The sequence below is a fragment of the Triplophysa rosa genome, linkage group LG16 (assembly GCF_024868665.1).
Source record: "Triplophysa rosa linkage group LG16, Trosa_1v2, whole genome shotgun sequence".
NCBI classification, from domain to species: Eukaryota; Metazoa; Chordata; class Actinopteri; order Cypriniformes; family Nemacheilidae; genus Triplophysa; species Triplophysa rosa.
This window is the reverse complement of record NC_079905.1, coordinates 18,247,547-18,260,248: the sequence shown is the minus strand read 5'-3', so window position 1 is coordinate 18,260,248 and position 12,702 is coordinate 18,247,547. Positions and strand designations below refer to the sequence as shown.

Below are 12,702 nucleotides of genomic sequence, written 5' to 3'. Positions count from 1 at the left end.
AAATTATAATCGTTTTTGGCCTTGTTGTTTTCTGGGCAGTGGATATAAGTAATTACACCTATTAATCAGTCAACTGGTTGAGGAAAACATTTCCTCATTCCTGAATTTAACCAAAAGAAAGAATATGTTTTAAAGCCTTGGCATCAGAAAGATTGAGCTTTTAAAAGATCTTTTCCATTGATTTTTATTTTGGCATCACATATGGGATTTTTATTTTATTTCTCATTTAAAGCCACACACTGCCAGGGATTATAGGTCGGGTCCCTTGTACATCACACTTGAGAGTGAGAAAAGAGATATGAAGAGGATGTGTGAACATGGTGTCTGTGGGGTTCCTGTCACTGCACGAGCTGTGCTGTGTCACGCTATGAGTAATGATACAGTCACGCTCACACACACACACACACACACACACACGCACGCACGCACGCACGCACGCACAGCACACACACACACACACACACACGCACACACACACGCACACACACACAGGAATGTTTTATTATCTCCGTGGGAACAGTCCATAGGTGTAATGAGTTGTATACTGTACAAACTGTATATTTTATCCCCTACCCCTTACCCAACCCCTAAACCTAAAGGTCGTAGAAAACTTTTTGCATTTTTAGATTTTCAAAAATTATCGTTCTGTACAATTTATAAGCTTTTGTGCCCGTGGGGACCTCAATTTTGGTCCCCACAGTGACACGGGTCCCTATGAGTTGGTGTTCATTCAGGTTTAGGTCCCCACTAACATATAAAAAGCAAGTCCACACACACACACATAGGCCTTAAAAGCTTTATTAGTATGGTGTGCTCATAGATACAGCAGTTTATATACTAATACAATAATTACATTTACCCTGACAGAAACTGCTGAAATGATTTGATTTCAAAACAGTAAATCAAAACATCATGATTTGCCAATTTATGGTATTTTTAAAAAGTGAGGACTACTTTAAATGTCTAATGAGGCCAACTATTTTTAAAAACATTTGCAAAAATTTGTCTTAGACATGGCCAACCTGCACACACATACAGCTAAAGGAAGTTTGTGTGTGTGTGTGTGTGTGCGCGTGTGCGCGTGTGCGTGTGTGTGTGTGTGTGTGTGTGTGTGTGTGTGTGCGTGTGTGTGTGTGTGTGAGAGCGAGAGAGAGAGAGAGAGAGAGAGAGAGAAAATGAGAATTAAAGCAGGTTTGTGATATGATGTGAACATGATATCCACAGAAATGTATACCATTAATATTAAACATTCACTTTTGGATAAGGTGACCAGACGGTTCCGCTTTCACAAGGTCTGTCATGGCGTCCCAAAAATTTTTAGCAAATGTAAAAATGTCACAGTTTCAGCTGTTAGTCTCATAACTCACCTTTATCTATCAAATTAAATGTCATCACTGTCCTCTAGCTTTTGTCTCTGGAATCATTTACAGAAGAAGAAAACTTTGCAAGTTAATTTGCAGACAAATCAGTCTACAAGGCATCTGGTTGCCATGACTATAATTCAATGCGCCTGCAGCTGCCTTTCAGTGTTAAAAATTCACAAATGAAAATGTGAAAACTCTATATTCTCATTTTCCATTTGGAATGAAAAACAACATAAAACATGAAAAAAAGTCAAAAATAAAAAATTGAAGAGTTTTAAAAGTAACAAAAATAGACGGGTTCCTCGGATTTGTCCAGTTGATGTTTGGTTATCAGTCTGGCTAGTGGCTAATATAACAATTTATTTTAGATTGATTTTATATTAATATTTTGTTGTATTTAATTCAATTTAAAACTACTCAACAGTTATTGATTCTTTGAAGAGGTCTACCGGAAGTTAAGTTTGGGCCACATAACGTTCATATCTGTTGTTGCCGCTTAAACCATCTATAAAAAATGACCAACTTAAGCATATCACATATATCTGTGTATTTCAGCTTTAAAGCCACAATATGGAATAATTTTGTTATGAAATATCTAAAAATCACTTGCACAGCGTGATATATTTCATGCAGTTGTGTACTTACATTATCCAAAATGTTCCCAAGAATGTGCAAATCCAGAGAAATTCCTATTTAAAATAATGGCCCGTCCCTTGTCTCCCTTGTATTTGTCGCATATCAGTGACTTAATATCCGCTGCTCCGCACTACCCTCAGTTTCCGGTTGTAGTAACTAAGGCAACACGCAAATGCGGAAGTGGTTATACAGCATCTGGGACGCAGCATCTGTTGTTCTGTTATTATGGATCACGATTACTCTTTGGCGAGTAAAGGAAACACAAAAAAGTGTAAACATAGGCCAAATGAGGCAAGCAGGCTTATGGACAAACAAAGAAATAAAACAAGGATTAATATCGGCGTGGCGTTTTCTAAATGGAGAGAGCTTCGCGGCCAACTTGGACTCGACAGAGACTCCGCTCTCGCATGTGTTTTAATAGACAGGTAAGCACATTTTTTTATTGTTCCCGAAATACTCATGCACAGATTATTTGAATAGTTATGCAGTTACCCTATGAAATACAGTATATGTCGCACAAAAATATGTAGCCAATAACTTGTAAATACTGTGGGTTCGTTCCAATTTACTTTTTAAACGACGACTGTATGACTGTTTCAAACAGGTAAAACTGTGTAGCATTACACTACCAAATCAATTGACAAAGTCCAATATCAGTCGCGGGCTAACGTAGCATTACATTCCACGTTTCTTGCAAGCTAATTCATTACTATGACATAAAATAAAATTCATTCATTACCTCGTCCGTGAACATGATGGGCGATCTCCATACGCCTCTGGATGGTGAAAACGACATGTCCCATAATTCCACTCTCCTACATAACGTCATTTAGCTTCGCCTTTTGTTTTTCGAAAGTGCGCCATCTAGCGGTCCAAATATTCCACATTGTGGCTTTAAACAACACATCATGGAAAACCTTACTGATCAGAAGTCAAAGATATCAGGTCTAAATAATCCACATCTGACTTGAGATGGTTTGTAGCTTTGTAACTTGTAATGTACAGCCATGTGGCATAGATGGACAAGCACGGAAATTAAAATGGAAAAGATGTCTGTCAATGCTCTGCACTTGGTTAAGACCTTTTTTACATTCTGGTGACCGTCCAGCACATCACAGAAACAGCATCCTAACAAACACTTAAAACACCTTAGCAACTCCCTAGCAACCTCCCAGGTTTTACATAAGAGCAAAAAGGAAAATATCAAGAGGCACTGTTGTCTGGTTAGATAAATGTAAACGAAAATGAAGTTATTATTTAAAAAAAAGTCATTACTTCCCTCTCTCTTACCACTCTTCTTTTCATTTTCTTATCTTTTCCCCTGGTTTCGCAGTAAATATTGAGTGAATTCTCCAGGGTGAGTGTGAGCTCTTCAGTTCGGGTGGCAGATCAAAGAACATTGATTCATCTAGGAGCAGATTCACACTGATTTATACTTCTCTTATGTTTATTTTCACACTCTCTCACTAAGTTTTACACAGCACTGAATATGAAATCCTTTAAAACGGTCCAAAAATGTACATTAGCAGGAGAAAGATGGGGTAGAGACGGTTGCAGACAAAAAATGATGAGTGACAGCACTCGGCATATAAGGGTTGCAGTTGACCACAGAGTAGCTGCATATTTAATGTGCCCTTTGCTTGTGCGTTTAATCCCAGCCGATGCCTCAATTATTGGAGAAAGATGCTGACATAGGGCATCAACAAAAACAAGATTTGCAGTCAAACCCCTAATCTAAATACTTCCAAGTGTTCTTGAGGTGCCGTATTCTGTACATGCAAGTGCGTATAATTATCACACGATAAAGGATTTATTTTAAAGAGACTAAATCACAAAGCTCACATTAGGTTGCAAGTTAACATACTTTACACAAATTTGCAATTGCATCACAGTCAGTGTTGGGTAAGTTACTCTGAAAAAGGAATTAATTACTAGTTACTAATTACATATTCAATAGTGTAATTAGATTACTGTACAAATTACTCTCTCTAAAAAGTATTTAATTACTTATTACTAATTACTTTCTATATCCTACATCAAGCTTGATTAGAATTGATTCAAGGATAGACGTGAAACGGCTTATTTAATTCATTCAAATAAATAATAAATAACAACATAAATTATTCTTATTAACCAACCAAAGTATTCAAATGTGAGAAGGATACATTACAGCAAACATTTTAAAGTTAGACTTATAATTTAGATGTCATTTCCACTATTGAATATATTACACAGTATTTAGTTTAATTACATCAGAAGTAACTGTAATTAAATTACAGTAAAAACAAGAATAATCCCTTACTTTACCTTTTCAAGGTATAAGTAATTAAATTACAGTAACTAATTACTTAGTAACTAGTTACACCCAACACTGATCATAGTACATACTTTGTCAATATAGTAGAAAATGTGTGATTATTAGAATAAGCAACAATGAAGCACCATCCCTGAACCTAACCATTGCATACGTGAAAACACACACAGAACACAACACAAAAAAATCATATGAATTATACTTTGTAAAATAGTTAGAAATGGCTATTTTGTAATTTCCTGATTAATCAAATCAAGGTGTTTCAAAAGGTTCTTCGATGCCATAGAAGAACCTTTTGGTTTCATAAGGGGCTGTGTCCATCGAGGCATTTCTGCCAGCGTACGGCGTGTTTTTTCAATTGTTTCCAATAGAAACGCCGCATATTTTGAAAACACGAGCAGCTGTTGTTTTTTTCCGCGCTCAGAGCGGCGTTCAACCGGGCACCAAGAGTTGAAAAATGCTCAACCTGGGGCAGGTTCTTTGTGGTGAAAAAAAGGTTATTTTTCTTCAGATTATGAAAAAGTTAGAATGAGATGGATCTTTAAAGAACCTTTGACTGTATGGTTCTTTGCGGAACCAAAAATGGCTCTTCTATGCCACGCTGTGAAGAAATTAATGTACGGTATCAAGAAAAACAAACTTGTTTGAAATGTGCTTGAACATCCTACTGACAGGAACAGAATAACACTTTACAAAATAGTTGCTAAATGACACAACAGCTTAAAAAATGACAATAGAATCTAATCAACACCTTTCTGAACCAAACTCAACAAAACCTATACATCACAAATGCACGGCAGCATACCTTCAGCTTGTATTCAAGCCCAGTTCACAAATAAACTTGCATACGAATCTGGGCTCATGAGCACTGGATGATAATGAAAATAAGTGCAACGGATCATTTTTCACTCTGTTAGCTGTGGGTTCAAAAATATCCAAAGGATGAACAACTAGATGGCCGCCAGACAAGTACATAGCTAAATTATATCTGAGCATCATCATCAGATGTGAATAGCTATAGCATTTCTTGATAAAAGCAACCCATTAAACCCTAATGCCTTGCCTTTGACCTTACATCAGTGTGTAGGCTCCAAACAGTCTGGCAGCTGTGAACAAACCTATAAATCCAGCGGGTTTACTGCCCTCGTGTATAGCTCTCTGAGAATGGATGGGTGTACTTAAATTAGTGAAAGGTGTAACCGCCCATTCTCTAGCCCTTGTGGCCTTCAGACGCTTTATGGATTTAACAGTATTACTGGAACAAAGTGTATCACTGATCCAATCATAGATACAACAGGTTAAGCCGATTAGCTGCCTATTGAGTTCTACAAACTGAACACTCAACAGACCCTCAATAACACAATCACACTTGTCAGTCAAACAGCTATTAAATACCAGACACTGAGAAATAAGTGTGATGAAAAAAATCAACGGAGAAATAGTTGACCTTACAAAAAAGTCGCACTGACAATTCAACATGCATGACGTTCAGATATAATTCAGCATTTAAATATTTATACAAAAAGCAATGTGTACAGGCTAATAAGAACCAACAGCCTATTAAAAAGACACACCCAAAGTGTTCAGTGAGGTAGAGATGTGAAATATCAGTTCAAATTGTTATTATATTAGACACTGTTTTGGCTCAAAAAGTCCCACTTGAGAGAATGCAGTGGAGGGCACTATACCCACAACCTCTCGAAACTCTAAAAAAAGAGATCTTATTCAAACAAACACGACGATATATTCAAGAAAAACTATATTATATAGCCTACGTATTAACTATATTAGTGAAAAACCAAAACATGAAATATTTTCAAATGGATGCGGTTCAGAAATTGTAAACAGATCGCATAGAGACAGCACCGAAAATAGATCCAGCAGGACTTGCAATATTTATGCAACGCACAAAATGTGCAAATTCAGTTTGCAAAACGCATTTTTTCGCAGATACATTAAAATAGCGGCGCATGTCTGCGGATGAGAATTAGCTGCATTAGTTGCCTTTAAATAGCAGATTTGGTCTATTAACATGATGTCAGTGCATAATCTGCCTTGATTTGCGACTCCAGATAAAACACTTACCGGCAAACAGCGAGCAGAAGAAGCGCAGGATCGTTGAAAGTTGTCAGATGATGGTGTGAATCTGTCTTACCGTTGTAGTTAATGTCATTGTTTGGGTTGGTTTTATGTGCGGGTGGCCGTGCTGCATCTACAGATCGCTACTGAGAGACTGACTGGAGAGCGGCTGCAGCTGCTGATCAGCCTCCTCACAGCGAGCGCGTCTCCATGGTTACACACCTGACCCGCTGGGCACTACTGGGGCAGGTGTGTAACCATGGAGACGCGCCAGAGGTGATGAGGATGGACACAACGCGACAAATAATTGGGAGGGGCTAATATTTATTCCCCTGGCGCGAGGGTCAACAGGATCAGAAGCGGTTATTAGGATTCTAATGATCTTAATATGCATGACATGTACCCATGCATCCTGACCAGGCACACGTTATTAGAGTTGACTCGTTTATGGTGTACTTTCTATAAATGTTCCTGCAAATAAATAAAAATGTATCGCACACATCTGTTCTTGTATATTCACAATATTAATATTCTATGTTACATAGTGAAAATATAAAGCTATATACAGAAAGTTTGAAATTATCATTCAAAGTCCTCACAAGACAAAATGCAATGCGAGATGTCATAATGATACATGTTTGATTTTAAAAGTGTACGGATTATGCATATATCAATGGGTGACGGAGTAGGGAATTCTCACCTGGAAAGTGAGGACTGTTGGTTAATGCTGGCCCAGACTCTGTCCCGTCAGAATCAATGAATGAAACAGCACGTTTGCTTTTGCTTAGACACGTTTGAGTAATCTTGGCTGGTGTGTCCCTGTGGAAAGGTCTGTGAGCTGGGAAGAATCCCTAATGCTAATCCTCTCTGTGGGGTCACTCAGATTGACCTCTCATCAGACTGTTTTCTTCGTACAGTATTCGGCGATGTTTCATTTTTTCTTCTCTTTAATTTTTGATTCATGCATTGGAGAAGATGGTTATAAACTCATCTTGTTCCAGGGAAGTTTAAAGGACAAACTGATATCCGTGACCCAGAGCATGAGATATAGTTCTGCCAGAGAAATAGACAGTAATGTAGCAGTAGGCCTAGTCAAGGTCAAACTGTACTCAAAACATTTTAAGAGCCCTACATATTAACATATTGTAGTTTACTCATTCAAGACTGTTATTATTGTTATGAAAAGGAGGTCAGAGTTGTTTTGCGGCATTAAACCGAGAACAGTTTTCATAGCCGTACTGTATTAATGATCTATGATGAGGTCTTACCAGAACAGCAGTCGCAGGTCTGCAAGCATCCTGTGTGAAAACCGGATTAGGTAGGAAACAGTGATCATTTCCTTGTAACAGACCATTTAAAGCGGGCATCTGGTTGTGTCATGATGAAATTCATGTCATAATTGTGTGGCTGTGTGGTTTTGTACCTGGACGTGTTTTGTCAGTGGCGAATGTTGCTGAATATCACCAGCATAAATAGACCTGAGTGTATCATTCTGCAGCATAATTGTAAGGTCAGCTGAATTTCACCTCCGTTCAGCAGCAGCAGTTCATCTCAAAACTGCGGAGCAATGGTAAAACCTCTGAGCCAGACGTCACATAGACCTCCTACACACAATCTATAGAGCAATTATAAGATGACAGGACCAGATTCAATATACACGAACACAGCATCTTTGTTAACAATGTCACTACACTGATTCAGCACCTTGCTCACGGAAACCTTTGCAAGAAAATCTTTCAAACAGTCAATCTGTTGTCCGTGAAATAGCGCCCTCTGCTGTAGTAACACCATTATTGAATCTAATACCGTTAAACAATCTAATGGATCAGGCTTTGCTTTTCTCTGCATGGATCTTTGAACACGCATATCATTAAGAAAAAAGGTTTTTAAGTTACCAAAAGGCCTGAAGTCTTGGACAGTTAAACCAGCTTTAGAAAAACGAACATTTTGTCATCATTTACTCTCATCATTTCAAACATTTATGACTTTATTTCTTCTGCAGAACACAAAAACGATATTTTGAAGAATGTTGGTAACCGAACAATGGCGTTACCCATTCACTTCTATTGTATGGACACAAAACCAATGCAAGTGAACGTGCAATGCCCTTGTTCGGTTACCAACCTTCTTCAAAATATCTTCTTTTCTGTTCCACAGAAGAAAGTCACACATGTTCGAAATGACATGACAGAATTTTGGGTGAACTATCCCTGTTACATCCACCTGGCTTTAACTGTTTTAGTCTATTTCCTACATTAGATTATTGTACAGGTTACTAATATAATACAGTGTGAACTATAATATTATTATTTATTTTATTTGAAATTGTGCCATTCTGTCATTACCGGAGCCTTCAGAGAGCAACTTGGACATTTTGTATAACACTTTTTTTACACAACCTGAAAATCACAGGGATTTGTAACCACTATTTCTTTTTTGTTTTGTTTTAACAGTTCCCCAGATTTCTGGTTGGTGACAAAATAAATATATCTAAAGAAATAAATTGTAATGGCAAGGAAACTGGAATTGAATTCTGCTGATATTTATTTGAATAAGACACAAGTTTCCTGTTCTTGATTTAAAGAAACGATCTGCCTCTTGTGGTTAAATGCTGAATAAAGTGTAGTCTGTTGATGGTGTCAGCTGAAGTTACCACACACAGACATTGGACTATGCGGAACTTACAGCAAACTCAGCAGGACCATACACTCGATAGCAAGACTGCAAGAGACTATAGGCTTTTACAAATAATTCTCTTGAAATTAAGAACAATCCTTATCATATGAAGGCGAGATGCTTGCGAAGCATTTTGAACGTTGCTTTTCAAAGTCTTTGATAGTTTTCCCCTATAAAACCAAATGATATCTTTCATCTCCATTCACACACACACACATCACACACTGATATACACAGTCACGACAACAAAATTATTTATTGCCATTGTGTGTGAACAGACAGCAGGTCAGCCTGAATTACAAACTCATTTCCCACAGATGGCTTGCCAACATTGTGCCAGCAATGTGCTCTGGTCAAATGACCAGTGCTGGTTTTATCGATCGATGGCTTTATCAACAGGTTGTGTGCTGATTTGGCTTAAGAGTCAAAGATGAATGGAGATGAAATGGTCTAACTATTCAAGCATTTAAACAGTATGCAAATTATTGTTGTAGTTTTGCAGATTTTTATGTGAGCAAAACCACAAAAATCATTATAGCACATGTTTCGCAACAAAGTTGTTTGAATCTGAAAGTCATTTTTTTAAAACAAGATGCGGCATAAAATGTAGCCTTCTTACTTTTTAAAAGCCTGTTTTATTGATCATGAATTATTGTGTCTGATTCTATGAGATGGATAAATTCATGTTTTGATTGACAGCACAACACATTATTGTTTGACCTTGGTTATTATAAAAATGTTGCTTTAAGATGAGAAAACCCTTCTCTGATAAATCATGCATGCTTGTAACCTTCTCATGGACAAAATGTTGATTATTAAATAGGAATGTGGAGACAAAAAAACAAAGGGATGGTCAATTTATAATCATAAATGCATGCTTTTGTTTTCAATATACTTCATAAACATGTTTGTAATAAAGACGCCCCTGACAAACAAGTGTTTCCTCTTGAACTAAAAGCGTTTGAGGACAGACTTGTGGGTTGTTATTTCATTCATTAAACGCATATTTTGTGTAAATAAGGCCGAAACAAAAAGGGTTTGGTTGAATCACACCAATAACGAGAAAATATGTATCGCTAACCCCATAAACAAATAAAGAATTATTTTTTAGGATCTATTGTGATATTATTTTCAGGACAATTAGGCAAACTGTCTCCCAATTTATTTAATGTAAAAAAGTCCCATTGTTATTACTGTAATCTGAAAAAATATGATGATGAAATATAGTTTTACAGATACGTTACATGATTTTAAAATTTGATTGTAATAATGTAATATGATGTGGGGGCATTTTTTCTTTTGATTATGGGATGAAATATGACGTGGACATTTGTTAATGTTCAATATGAGATCAGACTTTTAGTTTGGAATAACCAACTTTGTATGTAGAAAGTAATTACCCATTTCTGTGCAACATCAGAAACGTTTAGGGGCTGTCAAATGATTAATCGCACCCAGAATAAAAGTTGATGTTTACATAATATATGTTTGTGTACTGTGGATATTGTATTTATAAATACATCAATACATTAATAAACATTTATATACAATTTAAATTATTGGTAAATATAAATAAATACATGTAAATATTTTCTAAATGAGCAAACATGTTTGTGTACTTTTGTGTTTATAAATACAAAATTAATACGCACAGTACAACGACATATTTTATGTAAACACAAACTTTTATTCTGGATGAGATTTATCAAGATGAACCGTTTGACAGCCCTAGAAACGTTACAAACCTGTGATCTGGAATGTAATTTTTCTCATTAGATAATAATATTGTCTGTTTGATCTCTGTCTGGTCTAGTACATACAGTGTGTCTGACGTGCACATCATCCAGACAGCGCTGCCCAACACAGAATGTCATGAAATGCAAAACCTATCCACCTCCAGAGCCGCAGAAGCCCATCAGTTTCCAGCCGACAGTCTCATGACCACCATCAACTCCACGACTATGATGAAAAAACTGCCTCTGCAGGTGGATATCATTGTAAAATGCAGGAAATGATTGAATGGGAACAGTGAAAGGCGCTCAATCTGAATACGTGTATGGACATTCCGAATTACCTGAGATTAAATATCAAGCGGTACACCTGAAACGAGGCCACGGGTGGACACTGTGCAACAAATGTGAAAATATTTTTTTTCTTTCGCTATAGTCAATATTTTCTCTTTCTTCGATTTTCTCAAAGGGTGGGGAACCTAGAAACGTAAACAGCATCTTCGTAACGTACATAACACAGCAATACACGGCTTTAAATTCAAACAAGCTTTTTTCTTTATATATAGATTTTTCATGTATAGATATATTGATAGTGAGAGCTTATTCATACTGTGGATGTTGAAAGAGAAAACGACACATGAATTGTTAAACATACTATCAAATGCATGCCCGACACTATTTAGACCTTCCTTGAAGCTTTAAGGCCCGTTCACACCAGAAACAAAAACTATATCAGCGTCCAAACCAACAGATGATATTGTTATGTTTATTCTAAGCTCATGTGCTTACTGTAAATGTATTTTGTCTGGCTGTCAATCATATATCAGTCAAAAAATAATATTACTCCGTATCCTTTATTGTTATATTTGGGGTGGACTCCTATTCTCTTAAAATCTTTATCTTGTGCTGTCACAGATCGCACATATAATAAACGTTATAGTTATCGTTCTTAGTGTGAATGGGCCTTTAGTCTATTTTTCCTTATAAATCAAGGGTGTATTGAAAGAAAACACCTCACTGCGCTGTCAGCTTAGTGCTCATACAAAAGCTAAGTTGCGTTTGACAACAGCTGTGCGATTTGCTCGGGATCAACGTTGAATCAAATGAAAACGTACCTGCAAACACATCCACATGTGTATTATGTGACACTATAAAAGCGAAACGGGAATATCTGGAATGTGACTGAACTTACTGATAGGCAAATTGAATAAATAAGACTTCGGTATGAGACTCTTAAAGCTCACTCAATTCTTTGTTTCATTTAAGATAACAGTGAAGCCATTTTGATTTGCATATTCTAAGGTCCGTGGAGCCTTTTCCCATAATGCCTCAGCTCTTCGGATGCGCAAAAGTGTGGCATGGCCACATTTGCTCTGAACATATTGGTGATTTGTTCGGGCCACAGTTGCTATGCCATGCAGATAGTAAAGATTCAGCACAAAGGTGGGGTCCATCAAATAGAAGGGAGGGGAGAGGAGGTAACGGGGCGATGTGGCGGCGAGGTACGGCAGAGACCAGCTCTGCACGCTTAGCTGACTCCAAAGTTCTGAGGCTGGGATTCCGTGGGCGCCTCCTGTTGTTGGGAGGGTGAACTGGCGAGTGATTCTGGAGGGTCGTCTGTACTCGTGCTAGTGGAGACCTGAGTGGGCATGTGGTAATTTTGGGGGGCTAGATGGCATAATGAGCTGGGGCCGGCCTGCGGGTCCTGTTTCTCCTTGTCCTCCTGCTGGGAGCTGGAATGCTGGAGCAGGGAGCCGGGGAGCTTGACCGGGCAGAACGCGGAGCCGGTGGGGATGAAATTGACTTTGTTTTTGTCAGGGCAGGAGAAGAGGGGGACGGTGGCTGATTGTCTGGACCTGAGAAAGAGAGAAAAAAGACCAATGTTAAACAAGGAAACTTATTT

At 37.6% G+C, this 12,702-nt stretch overlaps 2 protein-coding genes across 2 annotated transcripts in view; both read right to left on the bottom strand.

Moving 5' to 3' along the window:
* The window catches only part of rims3 (regulating synaptic membrane exocytosis 3), a 72,701-nt gene extending 66,091 nt beyond the window's left edge, over window positions 1-6,610 (bottom strand). Inside the window, exon 1 of the mRNA XM_057353970.1 lies at window positions 6,400-6,610. The gene's annotated coding sequence lies outside the window, so the exon portion shown is untranslated. The remainder of the gene's footprint in view (window positions 1-6,399) is intronic.
* A 2,336-nt stretch (window positions 6,611-8,946) lies between these two features.
* glcci1a (glucocorticoid induced 1a) overlaps window positions 8,947-12,702 on the bottom strand; it is a 55,849-nt gene continuing 52,093 nt past the window's right edge. The window contains exon 8 of the mRNA XM_057354906.1: window positions 8,947-12,655. Within this exon, the coding sequence (XP_057210889.1) occupies window positions 12,328-12,655 (328 nt within the window). The 3' untranslated portion in view covers window positions 8,947-12,327. The remainder of the gene's footprint in view (window positions 12,656-12,702) is intronic.